At 43.2% G+C, this 24,547-nt stretch overlaps 2 protein-coding genes across 2 annotated transcripts; both read left to right on the top strand.

Annotated features, from left to right (window-relative positions):
• Positions 1-526: 526 nt before the first annotated feature.
• Positions 527-15,161, top strand: LOC124152968 (serine/threonine-protein kinase ark1-like). Its single transcript, XM_046526060.2, has 2 exons — positions 527-2,381; positions 15,101-15,161. Exon 1 carries the CDS (start codon positions 764-766, stop codon positions 1,646-1,648), a length of 885 nt encoding a protein of 294 aa, XP_046382016.2. The 5' UTR covers positions 527-763; the 3' UTR covers positions 1,649-2,381; positions 15,101-15,161.
• On the top strand, positions 14,044-24,105 carry LOC124152967. The gene is made up of 5 exons (XM_046526059.2): positions 14,044-14,123; positions 15,465-15,624; positions 17,104-17,502; positions 20,767-20,997; positions 21,444-24,105. The coding sequence occupies exons 2-5, from the start codon at positions 15,549-15,551 to the stop codon at positions 22,151-22,153; spliced, it is 1,416 nt and encodes a 471-aa protein (XP_046382015.1). The 5' UTR covers positions 14,044-14,123; positions 15,465-15,548; the 3' UTR covers positions 22,154-24,105.
• Positions 24,106-24,547: the final 442 nt, after the last annotated feature.

Below are 24,547 nucleotides of genomic sequence, written 5' to 3'. Positions count from 1 at the left end.
GCCGAAACGATGGCGGTGCGACGTCACATATTAGCTCATTTAATCTGTATGGCTACAGCGCCTACTCCCTATATCATAAGATTGTCGGGGCGGTCGGGTAGCCTAGTGGTTAAAGCGCTCGCTCGTCACGCCGAACACCCGGGTTTGATTCCCGACATGGGTACAATGAGTGAAGCTTATTTCTCGTGTCCCCCGCCGTGATATTGCTGGAATATTGCTAAAAACGGCGTAAAACCATACTCACTCACTCACTCACTCCTAAGATTGTCAACACTCGCCGCTTATAAGTGTTAAGTATTTAAATTACATAACCGCTGCGTACATATCTGCACAAAAGGGAATTTTAGTGTTTATAGCAAACATACGATAATATAGACCTTTACTGTGACCTTGACCTTATACGCAGGTGACTCCGGCCCTTCTCCATCTGGATCCCACGCTTAGTAGTGACGAGTGTAATTTACTGTACTGTTAGGAGGTACCTATTTTTCAATCAATGGCCTTGATAAACTGTTTACATAGTAGGCTGAATACCAGATGTCGTGGTTCATTCCGGGACAAGCTACGGAGAGAGGCGAGTAGTGACGAACGATGGTCGTTCTGACGGGCTTAAGAAACAACAAGGGTTTTCTGAACCACGCCCTGACTGGCTGACTCACAGTCAGGTGTTCAGGCTAAATATAACTACCCGTCGCCGAATCTAACTACTACGTCGCATTTCCTTGATACTGTTCAGAGGACTTGTATTCCACGAATACGAAGAATGTCGGGAAGAGAACTTGTTCCTGGTCGGTTCTCAAGAGGGCACAAGGAAAATATAGGTATCGAAATGGTTTTTAAGAAAGTACTTGTCTGCTCACATTGTCATGCAGCCGCCGAAAAGGACATACTCCGACAATGCTTAGGATCTGAAGGGGCCAAGAACATTGTCAAGATGATTGGTGATAGTTTTACTGAAGATTGCTTCACACTGACCTTTGAATATTGCGAGGAAGGCAGCCTGGACCAGTATGTGAGTAAACGTTTAACCATGAAGAGTCCTCTAGACGAGGCCGACTGTCGTTCTGTCGTGACCGACATTGCCAGTGGTTTACAGTTTCTTCATAAAATTGGTATCATACACGGAAATATACAGCCGGAAAACATCCTTGTGACATGGGACTCTGGAACGCTTTATAAGATAGGAGGATTTGGGTCTGCTGCTCGTCGCCTTACGCGGGAACATGCCGGGGAAGAAGGGACAGGAGACACTTGTTTTTCACCCCCTGAAGCGGTTCTGACAGAGAAAAGCGATATTTTCTCTCTTGGCGTTATCGCCTTTGCTTTACTGCGTCAGGAATTTGACCACAACAAACTAGTTGCCTACTACAATGGACGCCGTCTGGCCAAGGTGGGAGGGGAAATAAAACTCCCTGGTGTCGCTGACCAGGGATTCGGAGACTGCATCAAGGCAGCCTTAAGGCAAGATATATCCAGACGCCCAACAGCAGAAGAAGTTTATTTAACGCTGAATACAAGTAACTGGTGGTGCAAATGGGCATTTCTGGGTGTTTGTGTTGTGGCTGGTGTAGCGATGTATGACCTGTTGAAAGGGGAGGAGCCTGTCTCACAGATGCTCAGTAGATCATCAAAGAATTTTTATTTCTAAAGTAGTGCACAGTGTCACATACATTTGCCTGGGCTACAGTTGCCCAAATACGTTTCAGGAGATTGCTTTGAACGAGTATTGTCATACATAAAATTGCAAATTCTTGTCGGATGTCTGCTCGTACTGTGCATCTAGTACAGACTCGTCGCACTGAAACAGACTCACCTCTAGCTTCGCTAAAAGTAATACAAAGTTAACAGGATAGTGAACTTGATTTTCGAAGGTTTGAGAAATGTATATAATTTCAAAATTCACAGGATCGTTGTCCCAAAATATTACTTCTATCACTGTATATGGTATGTAGGGAGCCAGCTGTGAACGAAGACCATGCCCTTCCATCCTGAGTCTACAGCACAAGTCACCTTGACGAAGGCAGCCACCAACATCGTGAATAGGAGATCAGTTGACCACACTGTCTGTCAATTGTGCCACGTAAACCACAAATCAGACACTTTGTAGCTTGGTGAAAAGGATTCTGTCACATATTATAACTGTGATGTGTGGTTTACGGCAAACTGATGTGAAGAACAACTAGTACCCTTGGACTCCACCTTCGACAGGTACAAGCAACGCACGAACAACGACCCCTACATGCGAAGCCCTGTCTGCGCAGAAACTAAAAGAAAACCAAGGACTTCATCAAAGGCAAAACATTCCAACTGAACTCAATGGCATGTGTCAGTGACTTGGTGACTTTTAGTGTTTTGTGTTTACAGTTTTATATTTCCTCTGGGTAAGTGTGAATACAACTTTGTCATTCTTGTTAAGTCTGTAAGTTACATTGTCTCTCTCCTCGTTTAAAACTGCAAGCTCCGATGATGGTGCACCCACCAGTAAATCTTCTTTTCCTTTGAGGATCCGCCGAAAACCCAAACGCGCAAATAAGACTCCCTCCCACCACCCCCTCCCAATTTATCCCATATCCCATCTACTCCCGTCCAGCCTGCCATCTCTACTCCCTCCGATCGCCCTTGCCCCATTCATAACTGTAATGACCATTGTCCTCCACACCACCCCACCCCACACCACCCCACACCACCCCACCCCACCCCCACGTTCCAGTAGTCGGTGGGCGTCGGGATCGACCCAGTTCTATCTCAAGTTTCAGTGAAATATTACATACACGCTCTTTAGCATGCTTCACAATGACACACACTGTTGTCATAGAAACAATCATATATAACAAACAACCCAATTATTGTGGCATAGAACCAGGTCCTTACTCATATCTTACTTGAATACATACACACGAATATGTTCGCTCCTGTACATTTCACGATACTGCCATCACCATTTGAATAGCATCAGACAGGAAAATGTTGACGCATTAATCTGATAGACTTGTCAGTGCATATGAAACTGCACAATTCAATAGACGGGGTAGAAAACGTGTTTGCTGTAATCATGTGTGTTGAATTCCCTCATACCGCCCGGAGTAAATCAACCAGGACAACCAGTGTTTATTCTATGCAATATATCCTGACTCAGGTCAAGTACACAATTTCCCAGAACATCAAATTTGGCAGTGATCAGCTTGTTATCGACAAGGAAGGAAATTAGTACCACGCCCAAATGCCTAACTGTAGACGATTACATCACGTTCATATTGCCTAACTTTCAACGCGGCGAGGGTAACTTTAACCCTAATGGTCTAACTGTAGATTTTATATTACCATGAACACATTTGACATTGGGCGAGGTAGTTGACTTCATAGCATTGACGCAAACGGCATGGGGTGTACTGAAAGTTGTACCTGAATCGTTTGATCATATTTATCCTTAAGAATATTCTTGCATTTGTGATATGACATTTGAACTGTATGAATCCGCGTAGCGGATTCTTACAAAGGTTTGCACATCGGTTTTTCGATTCATACCTCAATAAACCGAAAAAAACACACAGTCAATGCTTATAATTAAATTCGACAACATGTTTTATCTACAATACAGTTGCATAAATCAAAACAGACAAAAATGACGACATTGATAAACATTCCAGGTGTAGGAATACATACAGTGGCGTGACATGAATCAGGTGATCGTATAATTTATGCACATAACTTGACACGCCTACACATTCAGTAGCCAATCAAGGGAGAGTGGGATTAAAACAATATTCATTGCACCTGTCAATTAAGGTAAGAGGCGAAAAGAACTTCAACAGTCAGATTGTAACGAACCGGAAGAAATATGTCCGAGAGAAGGCGGCTGTTTCAAATAACATGGTCATTTACTGCGTGATTCAAACATTACTTCCCTGATTACGGTAAAACACAGTTGGAGAAATGCTAGTCAGAAATGAAACCCGAAGACATGAAAGTTGAACCGAGGCGAGCGGGGAAAAAACAGGCGAGGAGCCTGCACGTTTGCTGTTTCATTCATTCTCGGCCTTCGGTTTCAAAGGGTAGTTTGGACAATGAATATGCATGAAAGTTGCTAAATGTCCTGTGCATGACGATACACGTGAGCAGAAAGGGAAGTCCCTCTACTGTAATATTGGGATTCCCCGACATTCCGCAGTAATAAAAGTAGTGCGCCGCGGTGGGCGTGGCTTAATGTTTTTCATTCATTGGAAAATGAATGCAATAACACGTGACCAATTCAGCTAATCAGAATGCAGGAATTTCCATGAACACAACGAAAATTTAATTATTACTTAGAAGATAAACATACTGTGTTTTCAATGTAGAGCTAGGTTACCTGTAGATTTAACCCCGCTAAATTGAATTTGGAACCGAACGCGCAGCGTGAGGTTTCAAATGTTAAATTTAGCGCAGTGTATAGAAAAGCGCCAAAATTCGAAGCTCTCTGTTGTCTCCAAAACGTAAATACATTCCCTTTGTTGATTTCTATCGTTTTTTTCTGCACGAAATGTATTGCCACACATCCTTTGAATATTGTAGTAACCGCATCTGGGCATTTTGTAACCTGTAATTGTAGATATAGTTATTTAAATATGCCTACCGACAATGACTGAAAATAGTACTATTCTATGAATATTAGCTTCCGCGGTGATGCGGCCGTCAAACCATCTGTTTCAATCAGAGGGGGTTTATTGTGATTTAATAGCCTCTGATTGACCAATCAGAATCGAGTAAATTCCAAATTCATGGTAGAATTGCCCGTGAAGAGATCACCCGTTTAATAAACATACAGCTTTATTACACATTGTGTAATACCAAAACGCGTGCTTATGTACTCTCGGAACACGTTTCACGAACAAATATTGAAAGCTCTCAACATCCCTTGGCGTATTCAACGACATTGTGTGTGGAGATGATAGATCACTGGGAGGAGCTTATGCACACTCGATGACCCCAGCAACCTTGTTGCTAGGCTGACGTCACATGGCATTGTTTCGCCGATGGATCTTGCAACAAAATTCAACAAATTACGTCATCGGGTATTGTGACGTGATTGTAAACTTTGAGGTGCAAGGCCCCATCCACAAGGCGATCGTACTCTAGCGCAACGACAGCCGTTAGTCTAAGTTAAATTATGTGAGTTGTGATAGCCTTAGCACTACGATCATTTTGTGGGACGAACGCCTGAATTCTAAAGGTGGACCATTGTATGATATTATGCCATGGATCATGTAGGTGTCAGCCTATTTACACTCAACAGTATAATTCTAAAAACATTATAAATGACAAGTAATAAATAAAATACTAAACTCGCTCTCGTGTAAAACCAATTTTATGAAACTCGTGAATAGTTGTGGTATCTGACTCGCTTTCGCTCGTCAGATACCACAACTATTCACTCGTTTCATAAAATTTGTATTACACGGGAGCGAGTTTAGTATTCTATATTTATAATGTGTTGGTTAACATGAATGAATAGAGGTTAGTTTGGGAGGCCCAAGATAAGTAGATGAGTGTACGTATGTATATTTGATTTATTGTATATCATATAATAAGACACCATAACGAATATATTATGCCGTAAAGTTTCTTTATCGCACATTTCTTGTCAAAACAAATGTTAATAATAATCTGCGGGCAACTGTAACTTGACAGCAGTCCGCTTTCAGCAATCTGTTCTGTTGCTATGTGACGCCCTTGTTTGTGACGTCATCCTATACTATGTTCTATGACGTTGCTATTTGTAACTCAGTGACCTCCGTTGTAAGCTTTGTTTCTCTATGCGTTTCATTAATAAAGTCACAAACGTGGTTTCTTTAAACATTAATGTCTTTGCGAATCAAAATTAATGATATTAAAACACAAAACAGTGTCGAATAACGAATTTCTGTACACGAATTTTTCATGTGAAATATTTCAGGCGGGTGTTGCAAAATCCAAAATGGAATGCGGTCTCATATAAGGTCTGTATTAACCATCTTTGGCTCACATGAGTTCTCACTTTGGTGCATATTAAACAGTATACCACATGTGGTGAGGTGAGGTGAAATTTGGTTTAACATCGCGTCCAAGATTATTGCACTTATATAGCGACGTGCATGTACGTGTGTGTGTTTGTGTGGCTGCTTGTACTAGTCCGGGCTGATGTCGATTTATAGTGCTAGCTCACTGAGATACCATGCCGCAGTTTAACATGAATACCCCACTCAGACACAGTATACTGACTCCGAGCCGACCAGTCCTTGTTTTAGCCCCTTAATGCCGAGCGCCAGACAGGGTAACAACAAATACCATCTTTTAACGTCTTTTGGTATGACGCGGCCGGGGATCGAACCCCGGACCACTACCACTAGACCACGGAGGCGGTCGTATACCACATGTAGTATACAGTGTGCGCCGGTCGAACTGTACATGAAGCACGTGGGTTGTGGACGAGGTACAACATGGCCGTATTACCTTACCAAATATGATCAACACTGTTTAACCCAGCTAACACGAAAATGTTATACAAACAACCCTAATTTTTACGAAACGTTAGAAATGTTTTAAAAAATGTTTTCTTCCCGTGATCTTGTATGGTTCCAGAAACGTTTTAGACAAAATTTCCGGAAACATTTGGTTATAACGTTTCTAAAATGTTTTTTGTAAAATAATCCAGAAATGCTTTTGGAAACGTTTTATTCACGTGAAGTTGTATGGTTCCGGAAACGTTTAAGGAACGTTTTCTGTGAACATTTTTTTATAACGTTTCCAAATTTTTTTGAAACGAACCAGGGCGTTGGAAAAGCTCAATGTTCAAGACCTACAACACCCACTCTCTGTTAACAAGATACAAATGATTAGGACAAATAGTCAGGGACTGTACACCCTACAGGCCTGTACGGCAGAAAACACAATACCAATGACCCACGTGGTAATCCATGCCATGTCTTCAACATTCAGTCACCAAAGAACTTCAAGACTCATTTCTGTGGAGATTTTGGTTTTGCCTTGATCCACGTATCTGAAACATAAAAAATAAATAAATATATATGTAGTATAGATACATCCAACTGAAGAGACAATGTTCCATTTAAGATAAACGATGTATCAGTATTCTAACAATACTATATTTGTAGGTGTTGATGGAGACATATTTTAATATTCATTCAGAGACAGATGAATTCGTGTGGTAACTATGATAGTATAACAGTATCATGCATCACATATAAAAGTGATGTTTCGAAAACTCAAATGTTAAACTGACATGGGCTTCGAATACTAAAGTGCCCGCTTGCAAACGTCCTCTGTGAATGTTAGAAGGTCTTTATTGGTGATATGAATTTAATTACGAGTTTCCGGTCGTCGTATGGTCACATTTTCTTCATTCTCTTCATGGAGTCCCGTCACATCAATCTACCAACTGGTTTGCGTGTGGGGTACAGGTGCAGTTGGTAAGGCATAAATAATGTTCTGTAAAGTATTCAAATATCAAGTGGTGTGCAAGTCAATGCGCAGCTACATGTATTATCATAGTTGTTTACACCGGGGCCTTTATGCATTGTGAACTTCATTTCAATGCCCCATTTAATAATGCGACTATTACTAACAATGGATTGCAACGACAGATCATGTTTGAAAAGAACTTGGTATCAAACAAACTGTTACATTAACATAACAAGGCCGTGAGAAACACCTGTTTGCATTCGCCAACTTAAGTACAACAGTGTCCCTCTGTATTTCTACACAATATGATATGCCACAAGCTGACCTCTGGAATACCTATAAATACATGTTACGCTCTGCATTCAACACGAGTGGAAGTCATTCATTGCTGATGTGAATTTGATGATTGTTCAAGTAAAAAAGGGAATATATTTTCTGCTTATGCACATTGAAGTTTCCACTTCGATCATTGCGTATTGTGTAGTTTGGTGTCTGGTGCAGTTGTTAGGCTTTCAGGAATGTTAGTTTAACCCCTTCAGCTTCCACAAATATGAAAACCCGACAACTGGTAGTCAAGCCACAAATCGCTTGGAGGAAGCAAATTAATCGCTGCAACAGTTTGAAGCGCATGCGCACTCTTCCAAGAACGTAATAAAAGAGGTTCGATGACGGGCTGATGAAATTTATGACTACTTTGAAGATGTGGATGATGTGGTGTTAGCTACCTTTGTTCATTTCCTCGTTGATCCAGTCAAGAATTTCTTGTTCCGCTGTCAAACTCAGCCGCCATTTTGGTTTGAGAACGAAGCGGCCCCAGCCAGCGATTGTTTCGCTTGCAAGCGGCTGAAAGTCAGCGCACTGTCGTAAGGCGAATCGCTGTACATCGCTTGCAAGTGATTCGCGATTCACGCTTTGCAAAGCACCCCTAGATCACGTACTTTGTGTACCCCTCTGACAATTGTAAACTGGCACGGCTCCCATGACCGAAAGCTATGAATACACAATTCCATTAAGAAAGTGCTCAAATGTAACAAATGTTTACACAATGCCATTCAGACACTGCTTATGGGGCCTTTACACAGGATGGCGATCTTCTGCCTCCAGTGTGCGACCATAAAATTTGCCAGGTCGTCATTGGAGGCTCAAAGGAGGCAGAATGGTTGCCTAGGTCGTTCAAAGGTGGTACACAGGATTTTCAGACATGCCATGAGCCATGGTCGCCGTGAATTTTTGAACATGTTCAAAACAGTCGCACAAAGGTCGCCGAGGAGATTTTTTGTTCAAAGGTGGCTCAAAGGAGGCAGAAGGGAGGCACAAGCATTGCCGTTGTTGCAGAATGAAGGCACAGTGGTCGACCAAATTGTCACCAGGTAATTATTCCCGTCAATCTGGGTGATGCTTCTGCCTCCCTTGTGCCTCCTTTGGGCGACCAACAGTGTGCATTGAACGATGACTGTGGCGACCGCTGTGCCTCCTTTCGTCGACCACGGCGACCCTTGAGACACCATGGCAATGCTTCTGCCTCTTTTCTGCCTCCTTTGAGCTACATGTAATGCCTCCTCAGCCTGCCTATAAATAGAGGGCTTGTATCTGCAGTGTTTCATTGTGATTGCAGAAGCTGGACAACTCGAGCAGTTACTGCTGAACAACTGCTGGAGCAGTTACATAGAAACATAATTTTTGGGGTTTAGGCGACCATTGAACGTCCTGGCCAGTTTTTGATCGCTCAAAGGTGGCACAAAGGTCGCAGCCCTGTGTAAAAGGGGCTTTAGATAAGCGGATACCGCTTTTAAAAATGAACTTACCCCTAAGAAATCGGGCCGCTGCAAGCTACGAATCGCTTAGAGAAAGCAAATTAATCGAAGCGCTTGCACAATCTTCCAAAATGGCGGCGCAACTACCGCTTGGTTGCTTTGACGTAATGAAGAACGTAATAGAAGAGGCTCGATGACGAGCTGATGAAATTTATGACTATTTTGAAAATGTGGGGCAGGCTGAGGATGATGGTGTGTTAGCTGCCTTTGTTCCTTTCCTCGTTGGGGCGGTCGGGTAGCCTAGTGGTTAAAGCGTTCGCTCGTCACGCCGAAGACCCGGGTTCGATTCCCGACATAGGTACAATGTGTGAAGCCCATTTCTGGTGTCCCCCGCCGCGATATTGCTGGAATATTGCTAAAAGCGGCGTAAAACCATACTCACTCACTCCTTTCCTCGTTGATCCAGTCAAGAATTTCTTATTCCGCTGTCAAAGTCAGCCACCATTTTGGTTGAGAACGAAACCACCTCAGCCAGCGATTGTTTCGCTTGCAAGCGGCTGAAAGTTAGTGCACTGTTGTAAGGCAGATCACTGTACATGGCTTGCAAGTGATTGGCGCTTTGCAACGCACCCCAGAGTTCGACGATTTAACTGATGATGGCGGGTGCAAAATAGTGAGATGTCATTTCACGAGACAACAAGGCATTTTGTCACAAAATTTGAAAATTGTTTTCGAAACGTGTGTGTGATATTAGTTTTTACAAACGTTTTAAGAACATGTCAAAAACATGTATTTTGTGGTAATTTTCAAAAACGTTTTAAGACATTTTAATAACTAGTCATGAAAAATAATTAAATGTGAGAGAATGTTCTTGAAAAACATTTAAAAAACATTTTGAATAATTATAAAACATTTACACCTTATTCGGATGATTTTACATATGTGTTCACAATGTATTTATAACATGATGATAACATTTCATTCATATGTTCCGGCAAAACATTTCTGCAACGTGTTTCTGAAATATTTTCGCCTATGTTATAGCATGATGTACTTGAATAACATTTGAAAACATGTCAATAACAATTTGAAAACAGTTGTAAAGTTGTAAAACATTTTTTGAAAAACTACAATGAAACCTTTAGAAAATGTTTTGAAAATGTTATGTGTTAGCTGGGAAGCTATTAGTACATTGTATGTACATCACCGCGAGCTGGGGTGTTAGGAGCACTGAGTTGAGCACTAACCGCGGAGGGGGCACGGGTGGCCCAGTCGTCTAAGGCGCCGCGATTCGCTCTGCAGAGTTGCGGCCCTTGGGCACGCCAGAAACCTAGGATTGTGGGTTCGAATCCCGGTTCACCCCAATTATGTTTGTACGTTTGTCAGCACCATACCCGTGCTCGTGGGTTTCACAGAAGTGGTAAACGTCTGAGACCTGCATCACTTCGGGCTTTCCTCCCAGATTAAGCTGACACGCCGTGATATAACTGGAATACTGTTAAAAGCGGTGTTAAACCTCACTCACTCACTCACTAACCGCAGAGGGAACAGCTGACAACAAAACGTCGTGGACCTGCAGACGTATTTGTGTTATCAATTCAAGAAGAAACAGGTAGAACAACTATTCTACAGCGGATACATATATTATTCAACTTTCCAATAGTCAACTCTCCCTTTATGTGGGACAATATTCGAGCACTCTCTTTCTAAGACTTCGGAGAGCGTTGTGAGACTCTTGCTCAACAGCTGCTTGTTCAGGGTTAAAACCTCCAAGGCTTTAATATCAAAGCTTTCAAAAGGTTTTATGGTAGACATGTGGAGGACATTTCCAAATTTGACGCATCAGTGACCAAACGTATGTCCGATGAACAATGTACTGTGACATGTATCATATGTCTTTTCAGGTGAGACCGCCTCCGTGGTCTAATGGTAGAGCGTCCGCCCGGAGAGCGGCAGGTCCGGGTTTCGATCCCCGGCCGCGTCATACGAAAAGACGTTAAAAGATGGTACTTGTTGTTACCTTGTCTGGCGCTCGGCATTAAGGGGCTAAAACAAGGACTGGTCGGCTCGGAGTCAGTATACTGTGTCTGAGTGGGGTATTCATGTTAAACTGCGGCATGATATCTCAGTGAGCTAGCACTATAAATCGGCATCAGTCCGGACTAGTACAAGCAGCTACACAAACACACACACGTGCATGCACGTCGCTATATAAGTGCAATAATATTGGACGCGACGTTAAACCCCATTTCACCTCACCTCACCTTTTTCAGGTGAACAATTGATTTTTCTTGTATGTTTTGTGACGGGTTGCCACCGTTGGGGCAGGATACGCTCACATTATCAAGAACACCTGGTAGCATCATTGTAGTGATTAACAACACGTGCTTAATTATGATATAGTCGGAATGGAACAATGGACTTTGCTTTTAGCAGTGATTCTTTATGATTCCCTATGATTACTGAAATGGTTTAGTCGCGACGTTACACATTATAACTCATTAAATATATATGACTTTATGGCGCCAACACTGGTGCATCTCTGCACTGCTATTTTAATGTGCGTCGGTTATCTTCAGCCTGTGGTAGATACCCAGAACCAGTTGCTATGGTCTGTCGCCTCCTTTATAGAGCCAATTGACAACACAGGCTGGTGGGGACTCAGACCTCTATGTGGGCCACGACATCTTCTAAAAGTTACAACACATACTAAGGATACTTGCGTAAAAATGCAATCTAATTTAAAACTTTCACACTCGTCAAGATCCGAGTAGACAAACAAAATATATCTTCAGCAACCCATGCTTGCCGTAAAAGGCGACTATGTTTGTCGTAAAAGGCGACTATCGGGGTCGGGTGGTCAGGCTCACTGACTTGGTTGATACATGTCATCGTACCCCAATTGCGTAAACATCAATGGTGTCCGTCATATAGCTGAAATATTGCTGGGTGCGGTGTTAAACAGCAAACAAACAAAAACTATATAAATTCTCAAGATTCGATCTTGATCAAACTAAGAAAGCGTTTGCGTGTAAATTTGAAGCTGCCCCCTCACGCTGATTGTAAAGGTCCCCATAAAAAATACCCAACATATTCCGTTTCATTGAAGTTATCAGACACATTGAACAGGCGGAAAGAAGTAAATTCTCCAGCTCGACTTTGGAGCCGCACCGGAAGCGTGTCTACCGCGAGATTGACAACAGAATTGCCAGGTTAAAAGACCAGCCGTACCATGGTCAGAGTGAGTGAGTGACTTGGGTTTAACGCCGCTTTTAACATTATTCCAGTCATATCACGGCGTGTCAGCTTTATGTGGGAGGAAAGCCCGACCACGGTCAGAAAACCCCAATCCAGTAGGTCTTGGTAATCTCCTGAGTCTTAGTTAGGGATTTGAGTATATAACACACTTTTTTCCGTTAAAACGAAATTAGTTCAGTAATAACGAATCTTTTTTCCGTTATAACGACTTTTCCACATTTCAATTTTGACCCCAAAAGGCTTTTGTACATATCGAACTAAACAATCTGATTTTAATGAGATACTTCCAATGATGAGAAACATGCAACAACTACAACACCAACTTTATGTAACATTTATTCATGCTTGGGAAGCCATATTGTTCAGTCCATAGTCAGTAATTATAACTGTTGTAGGCCTATATATTTCAGTCACTTAATTCATATGGTAAAGTTACAGTATACTAAATATGTTGTGCTAATATTTCTAGTGTAATTTAGAAGTCACTTGCCATTTACCTTTTGTTAATGTTTTGTATTTTGTTATGTTATTTTGTGTGAGTGAGTGAGTGAGTGAGTTTAAGCTTTACGTCACATCGGCAATATTTCAGCCATATCGTGACGAGAAATTTCATTTATTAAGACATATGTTTTAACTAAATTAAAACCTGTCATCGATGGACAGTAAAATTACTAGAATATCACAGATTAATATTTAAAACTAGCATACAACTATAAAAGATATCAATATATATAACGGTACAATATAAAAAAGGGCTATGGATCGCCAACAGCGGAAGGTAGATCACCATGCTAGGGTCCATGGGGACTTACAGTACTTTTGCTACCTGCATGGACCCCAGCCGGATTTACATCATCCCTTCCGCTGTTGGCGAGTAATGACAAATCTAGCCAGAATAAATGAACATATATACTACGTCTAAAAACGAGCAGAAAGAAACATACTTTGAAAGACGTGGTCTTACATTATTTTATTTTGAAGTAAATGAAGTTATGTTTGGTGTTGTATACAACGGCAAGCCACCGTGAAGATCCGGGATGGAATAGGTCATCAGCAACCCATGCTTGCCGTAAAAGGCGACTATGCTTGTCGTAAAAGGCGACTGACGGGATCGGGTGGTCCGGCTCGCTGACTTGGTTCAATCGGTGGGGCGGGGTTAAAGCGTAAAAGCTCGTCACTCCACAAAGACCAGGGTACAATCTGTGTGAAAATTTCGAGTCTCCCCTGCTGTGATATTTCTGGAATACAGCTAAAAGTGGCGTAAATTAACTATTCACTCATTGTCGAGGCGACGCATTCAGAAATATAACGTGTAACATAGTAATTTACACTATAAACAATGTGTTATTGTCAATGCGGAGCTGAATGACGTCATAACAAATAGGTGTACTTTGAATGTTAATAATCTTAGACAACAACATGAATTAATTTATTGTTCAGTTTTAACTCAAACACATAAAAAGGGTCAATGTTGAAATACAGAAATTAAGTCCGCCGGATTATATACGTGTTGAGTCAATCTACACAGAGAGCCTTGTGTAGTAACGTCCGGTTTCTGATAATTGTTGTTCTGTCCGCTTTTTATCAACTGGGGCTTAGGACGCATGCGCACATATCTGTCTGCTCGTATTTCCTTTGAGAAAACCAAAATGTGAAGCAACTGTTTTCAGGAATGTAGGTTATATTCTTCACTTTGCGTCATATATGATGTCTGTTTTTTAACATTTCTGCCGATGTTCCTCTAAAATCGATCGTCGATTCAGTTTGTAATGTGCAATAATGCTTACATGAAGAATTGTTCACTTTTCGATCTATCGTTTTCCTTGAAAAAGTGTTCAGTTTGTGCACAGTACTGATATTTCGAGACAGTAGATCACAACAGAAGCGGGTTAACACACGCTATGAAGTATCTTACTATTTTTTATCTGTCGATTATTCGTTCTTCATGTTATTGCATAAATAGATAATTCACAAAATAAGACTCAGTACATGCCTCAGTCAGAGAAGGGATAGCCCGTTCACCCGGTCCGCCTATTAGAAGACCGTGTCCAACTGGGAGAGCGAATTGGCCTGTGAACCTGCATGAACACTCCAAGTAACATGTGCTATCTATTCAACCTATTTTCAAAGAAAGACAATTTAGGGAAACACTTATTAAAACCGTACAGAACAATAGGGCTGAGATGGGTAACTCGGGTCGTGTGGGTTCTGAGTAGGACCCAGGTACCCACAGGACTACCCATGGCAGACCCATGGTTAGTCACTTGATATATTGTTAAATGACAAAAACTTATAGCTCAGTGGTTCTGATGATGCACACATTCCTTTTGACTTTTTGACATTTTGTTCCGACAGAGACCATACCGATATATGGTCTCTGGTTCCGAACCCTTGAAACTTGCAGTGGGTACTTACACCCACAGCAGATGTAACTGTGAGTGACACCTCAATGTCCTTGAACTATGACACCACTGAAGTAAAACCTCAGCATGGCGTGAGAGCACCGAATGGGATCATCGATGAAATGTTGTTATCTGTATAACCGGAAGATTAAGGTTCCTGATCAAATGAGACTGAACATTGAAGTGAAACGTGACTGGCTTTCAAGTGTTTCTATATAATGTATGTGTTCAATGTTTATTTTAATGCAGTCTCAGCACGATGATGCACAGACACAATAGACACCTGGCTGTCAGCCCATCTTAACACTCCAAGTAACATGTGCTATCTATTAAACCTATATTCAAAGGAAGACAATTTAGGGAAACACTTATTACAACTGTAAAGAACAATAGGGCTGGGATGGGTAACTTGGGTCGTGTGGGTCCTGAGTAGGAGACGGGTACCCACAGGACTACCCGGACCCATGGTTAGTCACGTGATATGTTGATGAATCGATCTGTATAACCGGAAGATTAAGGTTCCTGATCAAATGAGACTGAACATTAAGTGTAACGTGACTGGCCTTAAAGTGTTTCTATATAATGTATGTGTTCAATGTTTGTTTTCCTGCAGTCTCAGCACGATGATGCACAGACACAATAGACACCTGGCTGTCAGCCCATCTTAACACAGACAGCACTGGACTGCACCAGCACAATGAAGGGCTCAACCCTCTGTCACGTCGTGGTGGCATTCTGTACCGGCATCTGCTGTGGCCTCACCAACAGGAAAGGTGTGTACAAGATAGTGCTGGCTATCATTACAGATCATAGCGATCAATAATCATTAACAAAATATTGATCAATCATCAATAAATATCTGAGAAGTAACTTTGAGAAAATATGTGAAAACCTCCGAAAGAAATCCACACATTTCATATCACTGGTGAGTGGTGACACATTTATGCATGAATTTCTTTGTGGACATTTAAGATATAACGAAAGAGGTGGCTTTTCGTCTTCGGCAATTGACATGATTGACAATATCAAGTCTTTTTCGGTAAATTTATATTTTACCGCAGTAGTTTATATAAGATGATATCCATACCAGATTTAAATCTTGTTCCCCGTCAGTTCCGGTTTAGACAGAATCCACTATTCAGTGAACTCTGCACTGAAATTGTTCAAATTATCTTTCACTCTTTAGATACATTTTGAAACTATATTTACTACATGTATATTGCATCAATACTGTCAACTGGGTCCTTGTGATATGGTGTTACATTTTATCATCTAAAACTGGCTTCCACAGGAGATATGGCTTTGGTGAGATCAAGCAATATCTCCAAGGAGATGTCGCTCAAATGAAAATAATTTTTTAATTTGAAGTTTACAAGATATACAGCTTTTCCATTGGATGAGAGGTCGGTCACATGACCGCGAAATTGTCGATCATAAGTGTATGAACGATACAATTTGACGTTCATACGTTTTTCACGAGACAGTGTTCTTGAAATGACGTAAACACTGACGGACTACTTCCACATTCCCGGGGAAGCCCCTGGGAAATCCCTAGCACGAATACCTACAGAAGCACATTTCTAAACATTTAGAACCTTTAATCTTGAACTCAGCATTTCAGTATACATTGAGAAACGTCAGAGAGTTTTGACTGCATGATTGTTCAAGAATATCCTTGCTACGACCCCTCCTAATGTACAAAACGAAGAAATGCACTTCCTAGCTATCGTAGCATCGATTCGATCTGTGTAGGCTGACAATGACAGTCTACAACAATCTACAGATTTACCTTAGTGTCCGTTTGACAACATTGTATGAAAGTCGCGACAAACTCCGACATTCATAGTTTGGCCCTCACCCTATGAAAGTTCATACTCCAATGAACTCACACAAAGTGAAGGTCAATTCTTAATTGCATCACAATGCTTTGCTGGTCATTATGATGACAATGGTTACCATGATGTCACAATCAAATGACATCACTAATTTCTCTGCTACTGAAGCTGTGTGTTTCAATGCAGTGATTGAGCGAGTCCCATTGGGATGTTGAATTAGAATAGCACCCAGCAACTTGTACTTGTACAAGGTGACTTAATGGATGCGGTGGTCAGACTTGGTGGCGTTGATCATTGCTGATAATAACAATCACTGGATTGTCCGGTCCAGATTCAGTTATTTACAGTCCCCCGTCATGCAGCTGGAATTTTGCTGAATGCAGTGAATGGTCCTCAATACGCTCTGCTTTGTTCCAGTGTACATAGAGGCCGACAAGAACTGTGGACAAACCCACATGCTGGATTCAGGGGAGATAATAGTCATAGGTTCACAGCGAGGTCCCTCGTCCGACCTGCAGGCGGAGTGTGAGATCATCTTCACCTCCGCAAGTCCTGATGACCAAGATCGAGTGTGTATGGAGATTGAAGATCTCGACTTCCAGGGCAACTGCTATGCTTCTCTCACACTGTACGATGTGGCCTCGGACAGCACGTCGCGGAAGAAGGAGCTGGGGTCCTTCAGCTGCCACAAGGCCCCGCCCATGGAGGTGTGCTCAGTAGGGAGAACATTGAAGATGGATCTGAATCGTGGCTTTGTTTCCTACCAGAGAGACCTTGTGTTGTTCTTGCTACAAGTATACACAAAGAATCCTGATGGTGAGTTTCAGCAATATCACTTTTAAATGGACGTAGTTAGTGAATGAGTATGTCTTTTCGCTGCTTTTAGCAATATTCCAGCAATATCAGGGACGTAGTATAGTATATTGGGGAACATATGAAATAATCTGATTCCAAAGTAATTCTACATTTTGTTTGTTTGGATTTAATATTAGGTAAGGTAAGGTTACACTGCATCAGACCAGGGAAGGTCCAGGGTAGAATAGGTCTTCAGCAACCCATGCGTGCCGTAAAAGGCGACTATGCTTGTCGTAAGAGGCGACTAACCAGATCGGATGGTCAGACTCGTTGACTTAGTTGATGCATGTCATCGTATCCCAATTGCGTGGACCAATGCTCATGATATCAATCACTGGATTGTCTGGACCAGACTCCATTATTTACAGACTGCTGTCATATAGCTGGAATATTGCCGAGTGCGGCGATAAACAACAAACCAACATTGCATTATAACCTTCAATGATTGTATACACGACCAAAGATGAGCTTTTGTTGATGTCAGGGAAACTGACTGAATATGACATTTTCTTATTCTCAATTTAAACATGGCAATTAGAAAGCCCTCATTTCCCACACTTGCACTAGAGCATGTTTTATGCAGCTAAATCGATCTCTGCATATCCTCTGTCCACTTTCCACTACACCACAGAGGCAGTGTGTGGCCTGGTCAGACAGTACTGGCTTTTAGGAGATTAATTAGCAGTGCCAGGAATATCACTTGTTTCGTCCATGTGGCTCGGCTAGGGGGTGCTGGAGATACATGTGGGTCGGCTAGGGGTGCAGGGGATACATGTGGCTCAGCTAGGGGTGCTGGAGATACATGTGGCTCGGCTAGGGGGTGCTGGAGATATATGTGGCTCGGCTAGGGGTGCAGGGGATACATGTGGCTCGGCTAGGGGGTGCTGGAGATATATGTGGCTCGGCTAGGGGGTACTGGAGATACATGTGACTCAGCTAGGGGGTGCTGGAGATACATGTGGCTCAGCTAGGGGTGCTGGAGATACATGTGGCTCAGCTAGGGGTGCTGGAGATATATGTGGCTCGGCTAGGGGTGCAGGGGATACATGTGGCTCGGCTAGGGGTGCTGGAGATACATGTGGCTTGTCGAGGGGGTACTGGAGATACATGTGACTCAGCTAGGGGGTGCTGGAGATATATGTGGCTCGGCTAGGGGTGCTGGAGATATATGTGGCTCGGCTAGGGGGTGCTGGAGATACATGTGACTCGGCTAGGGGGTGCTGGAGATATATGTGGCTCGGCTAGGGGTGCTGGAGATATATGTGGCTCGGCTAGGGGGTGCAGGAGATATATGTGGCTCGGCTAGGGGGTGCAGGAGATATATGTGGCTCGGCTAGGGGTGCTGGAGATATATGTGGCTCGGCTAGGGGTGCTGGAGATATATGTGGCTCGGCTAGGGGTGCTGGAGATATATGTGGCTCGGCTAGGGGTGCTGGAGATATATGTGGCTCGGCTAGGGGTGCTGGAGATATATGTGGGTCAGCTAGGGGGTGCTGGAGATACATGTGGCTCGGCTAGGGGGTACTGGAGATACATGTGGCTCGGCTAGGGGGTACTGGAGATACATGTGGGTCAGCTAGGGGGTACTGGAGATACATGTGGGTCAGCTAGGGGGTACTGGAGATACATGTGGCTCGGCTAGGGGTGCTGGAGATACATGTGGCTTGGCTAGGGGTACTGGAGATACATGTGGCTTGGCTAGGGGGTGCTGGAGATACATGTGGCTCAGCTAGGGGTGCTGGAGATACATGTGGCTTGGCTAGGGGTACTGGAGATACATGTGGCTTGGCTAGGGGGTGCTGGAGATACATGTGGCTTGGCTAGGGGTACTGGAGATACATGTGGCTTGGCTAGGGGTGCTGGAGATACATGTGGCTTGGCTAGGGGTACTGGAGATACATGTGGCTCAGCTAGGGGGTGCTGGAGATACATGTGGCTCGGCTAGGGGGTACTGGAGATACATGTGGGTCAGCTAGGGGGTACTGGAGATACATGTGGCTCAGCTAGGGGGTGCTGGAGATACATGTTGCTCGGCTAGGGGGTGCTGGAGGTATATGTGGCTCAGCTAGGGGGAGCTGGAGATACATGTGGCTCGGCTAGGGGGTGCTGGAGATACATGTGGCTCGGCTAGGGGGTGCTGGAGATACATGTGGCTCGGCTAGGGGGTGCTGGAGATACATGTGGCTCGGCTAGGGGTACTGGAGATACATGTGGCTCAGCTAGGGGTGCTGGAGGTATATGTGGCTCAGCTAGGGGGTGCTGGAGATACATGTGGCTTGGCTAGGGGTACTGGAGATACATGTGGCTCAGCTAGGGGTGCTGGAGGTATATGTGGCTCAGCTAGGGGGTGCTGGAGATACATGTGGCTCGGCTAGGGGGTGCTGGAGATACATGTGGCTCGGCTAGGGGTGCTGGAGGTACATGTGGCTCAGCTAGGGGGTGCTGGAGATACATGTGGCTCGGCTAGGGGTGCTGGAGGTACATGTGGCTCAGCTAGGGGGTACTGGAGATACATGTGGCTCGGCTAGGGGTGCTGGAGGTACATGTGGCTCAGCTAGGGGGTGCTGGAGGTACATGTGGCTCGGCTAGGGGGTGCTGGAGATATATGTGGCTCGGCTAGGGGTGCTGGAGATACATGTGGCTCGACTAGGGGGTGCTGGAGATACATGTGGCTCAGCTAGGGGTTGCTTGAGATACATGTGGCTTGGCTAGGGGTGCCGGAGATACATGTGGGTATGGCTACAGGGTCAGGTCTTTACCTGCTGGCTGTTATATATATACTTTTTCTTAAATCTATCTCACTGTGAGCTCTGATGTATGATTACGCTAGGATACATGACTTGATGATAGTGTGTAACATGTATTTATTTATTTGATTTATATAAACTCAGGCCTCGACCTTGACCTACAAAACTAAGGTTCAAGGGGACCCCCAATAATCAATGTTGTCCTGACAGGAAGTATGAGGTTCTTGTAATATACTGAAATGGTGCAGTGTACTGTAAGATTTGATAATTACTTTAATTACAGGACTTTTATTTTTCTTGTTATGAAAAGGGTACAGTGATACTGCATCATTTTATATGTTTGTGAGTACTGGACGTACATTTCTGTGCAATGTGAAACTCCGATTAACTACTGATAACAAATATTGTACTTCTTCAAGGCAGTGAAATTGATGTTCATGTGATATTGGCTACGTGTCTAATATGATGAGATCTGCAGCTCCCCTAGAGGACCGCATCAAGGAGGTGCCTGGTGTGTTCCACAACGTAGATGCCTACATCATCATCCTCATCGTCATCGCAGCTGTAGTTATCCTCATGCTCATCACGGTGATTGCCCTCGTCACGTTCTACGTGCGCCGCAAATCCTCCAGAAGCTCAAGAAGGGGAGGCAACTCCGCCAGCTCTGCCTTGCCCAACACTCAGGCTTCCCATCCTTTGCAGACACCAGGTGGGTTGTGAGAGAACGCCTGACATGTTATCTCTTGTGTTACCATGGTTACATGTGTGCTGGTTTAGATGTGTCAACAAAGTAGTACTTGTATTAATACAAGGCTAATTTGTATAATTTCTTACACCAACATACCTGTCCTAAAGTAATAGAAATAGTTATCTCCAAAAGAAGTCTGTTTGGAATAAAATAAGGCCTTTTGAAATATGGTTTTGTTTTTCTGGGGTTTTTTGTACTATAATTTCCGGGGTTTTGGGGGGGGGTGTGAGGTGCCCACAAACCAATGCTTTTTTTAAATCTTCCTCCTACCTCTAGTCATAATGTACAAGAAAATTCTCAAAACATTTTGCCTGAGGCAAACCTGTAAGTTGTTGGAAAGCTCTTCAAATCAGTTGCTTGATACTTTCCTTCAAAAACAATATTTGCTGAAAAATATCTGCTTTCAGCACCCCGACAGGAACTGAAGCCAAGTCGAGTGGGATCCCAGGAGTACTACCCGCTCCGCCCAATACCTCAGCGTCAGTACATCGGTCAGCATTTCCCCCCCTTCAGCTACCAAGCCTACACTGACCAGTGCTGGCCCAACAAGGACGAGGGCTACCCCAGCTCGGGGGTGACGGCCAGTGCGGCAGGAACCCAGTCCACCCCAGTGTCGTCGTACTACCAGACCTACTCCCTCCACGAGCACCCCCAGGCCTGCCACTGTTACAGCTACCCAAGCGAGAGCCTCCAACCCGACAACTACCCCACGGACGGCTACACCAGCGAGAGGTGCTCGGGAGAGAACTATGAGAGGTACTCGGGGGAAGGTTACCATAGCGACAGCTTTGTTACCGAAAGGTACCCGGCTCAGCATTACTCCATGGAGAGGTTCCCGCCTCATGGCGTTCTACGAGGGTACACCGGCTACCCTGGGATCACCCATCCTTTAATGCCGGGCTTGTGTTACGGATCAAACCTCGGGTATCGGCCAGGGGAGGAGGATGCGGATCAGTCGGATGTCAGTGAAAACGAAGATGAGGCTGGTAAGGGGAAACAACTCTGTCCTGCCCTGGAAGGGAACAATGGCTTCTCCAAGTCCAAAGATGAAGATGATAATAACCCGGAATATCAAGAAATTGGTCCGCCGCAGTTCAAACATGTGACGTTCATGTGATATTTACCGGAACCGTGAAGCTGGCTGTTGTAGTTTCGTTTGTTATTTTGAGGTGTGAGCTTTCACAGCATGTTGAAGACTCTTGTCATGAGATTGTTGGTTACGTAGCTGAGAAGCGTTCAGCTTCTTGACATAAGAGCTGATGCTTGACACTTTGGATTAACTTCCTGCATGTTTTTTGTTCCATGATATGTTAACATGGTTAACATGTTGATAGGTCGAGGATTGTGAAAATATTTTTTTATCTGTACTGATGGGCTTATCTCCACAGTGTTTTGGCTGTTTCTTGTCTCCATGGAGACTGTACCAACGGCTGACGGGGAAGTGGGTAGAAGTAGCGTGTTAACATATTTGTCGTTTTGGAATTCTTAAGGATCTGAAGTAGGAATCGTCTTACTTTGAAAATATATTTCATCACATCTGAAATGTCTAGATTTGTGAGGTTTTTTTTCTGGATTGTTTTTGAAATAGTGTGTTACATTAGTTATAGTCAGCGTCATTATTGAGGGGTTATGCAGAAAATGTTACATATTCAACTTCCAAGAGTGGAGTTCAGTTGCATCTGGAATGAACCATTATTTTCATGTATTGTACCACGTGCATGGGCTAAGCCACTGGTTGCGTTTGGAGACATGATTTTGGTATCTTATTCCATGTATAAACCTTGCATTTTCATTGTTTTAATAGTCATCCGTTTTTCCAGTTTTATGAAAGCATCCAATCTGTGTGACAACGGCATTAACAACCTGTTCTTCAACTGTTAACCACACTGTCAACATACTCAGACCTGTTGACGCTTGTTGGCATGTTCATGTTTGACTCCCTTTATGCCTTGGTGACCATTTAATAATGACGCTGAGTATATATCAGAATGTTAGTTTTAATATATTCTTTATTGACATTCTTTAAGTTAGGTGACACTTCTTGCGGGTGATGATAAGTTCCCTACAATGAGTAAGAAGAGTTATATTTTCAGCCAGGTTTATGCAATTAGGGCATTGTCAATATTTATCTCAGTTAGAAAAAAATGTTTTAAGGTGATGTTTTCGTAATGAGGCAAAGTCGCTTAGATATCAGCTGTAGCTACAATGTGTGGATGATGGCAATCTTCCTCATGCTAATGATGAATGTTGAACCTTGTGTCGAATATACCGGTCTAATATACCGGACTTGTATACCGGTCTCATATACTGGTCTAATATATCGGGTTAATATACTGGTCTCATATACCGGTCTAATATACCGGTCTAGTATAACAGTCTAATAAACGGGTCTAATATACTGGTATAATATACCGGTATAATATACTGGTCTAATATATACCAGTCTAATATACTGGTCTTATATACCGGCCCAATATACCGGTCTTAATATACTGGTCTAATATACCAGCCCAATATACCGGTCTTAATATACTGGTCTAATATACCGGTCTAATATACTGGTCTAATATATAGGTCTATTTCCATATAGGGAATCTGTCCTGACTGATATACGATGTTCTCCCGTCATGTTGATGATGATTGTGTAGAAGACATGCAGTGATTTATTTGATGTTTAAACGGGAAACGTGTTGTTTATGAAATGTCTGCTTTGTAAGCGTAACGACAGAACCAGGAATCAATGTTGATGGCTAGATCATAGCCGTATCAGTAGTGCTGATTTAGTATAGTGCTATGTATCAATCTTCCACATTGTGCAGGAGACTCATCAAGGGATGTGAAACCCGATGGATTCTGTCAAAACTCCGTATCCCCGTTCGTCCATCACTCGTGAATACAAGCGCCTGTGTAGACACCATTTTTAACTGATAAATCACGCCATGGCTTGGTTCAACAAGACCACACCCGTGAAGATCCGGGGTAGAGTAGGTCTTCAGGAACCCTTCCTTGCCGTAAAAGGCGACTATGCTTGTCGTAAAAGGCGACTAACGGGATCGGGTGGTCAGGTGTGCTGACTTGGTTGATGCATGTCATCGATCACAATTGGGTGGATCGATGCTCATGATGTCAATTACTGGATTGTCTGGTCCAGGCTCAATTATTTTGCAGACCGCCATCATATAGCTGGAATATTGCTGAGTGCGGCGTTAAACAACAAACAATCAATCCACAAGACCAATGAGCACGAAGATTTCATTGCACAAACAGGTTCATTTCTTATGAGACGTGCCATAGCCTTGTGTCCATTTGCCCAGTATTTTGCTTCAGGCAGTGATAGGGTTCACATGAAGTACTTAACTGAAAATAGACATGTCACAACAACAGCGCAAATCATGTGTATGTATTCACGGGGATGGAGGAACGCATCTTCCCGAGGCAAGACAGTTAACTGACTAAAAAAGTCCAGTTTTCACCCTTGCCGAACTAGGCTGGTATTATGGAGTTACATTTT

This window comes from Haliotis rufescens, unplaced genomic scaffold, assembly GCF_023055435.1.
Source record: "Haliotis rufescens isolate VD_foot unplaced genomic scaffold, xgHalRufe1.0.p SCAF_16, whole genome shotgun sequence".
NCBI classification, from domain to species: Eukaryota; Metazoa; Mollusca; class Gastropoda; order Lepetellida; family Haliotidae; genus Haliotis; species Haliotis rufescens.
This window is presented reverse-complemented; position numbering and strand designations above follow the sequence as displayed.

Bases quoted from the DNA above. Each gene is read 5' to 3' on its own strand.
- LOC124152967 (XM_046526059.2), top strand. From the start codon at position 15,549: ATGAAGGGCTCAACCCTCTGTCACGTCGTGGTGGCATTCTGTACCGGC. The intron at 17,503-20,766 runs GTGAGTTTCAGC...TGAGATCTGCAG, and splicing joins ATACACAAAGAATCCTGATG to CTCCCCTAGAGGACCGCATC. The intron at 20,998-21,443 runs GTGGGTTGTGAG...ATCTGCTTTCAG, and splicing joins CCATCCTTTGCAGACACCAG to CACCCCGACAGGAACTGAAG.
- LOC124152968 (XM_046526060.2), top strand. From the start codon at position 764: ATGTCGGGAAGAGAACTTGTTCCTGGTCGGTTCTCAAGAGGGCACAAG.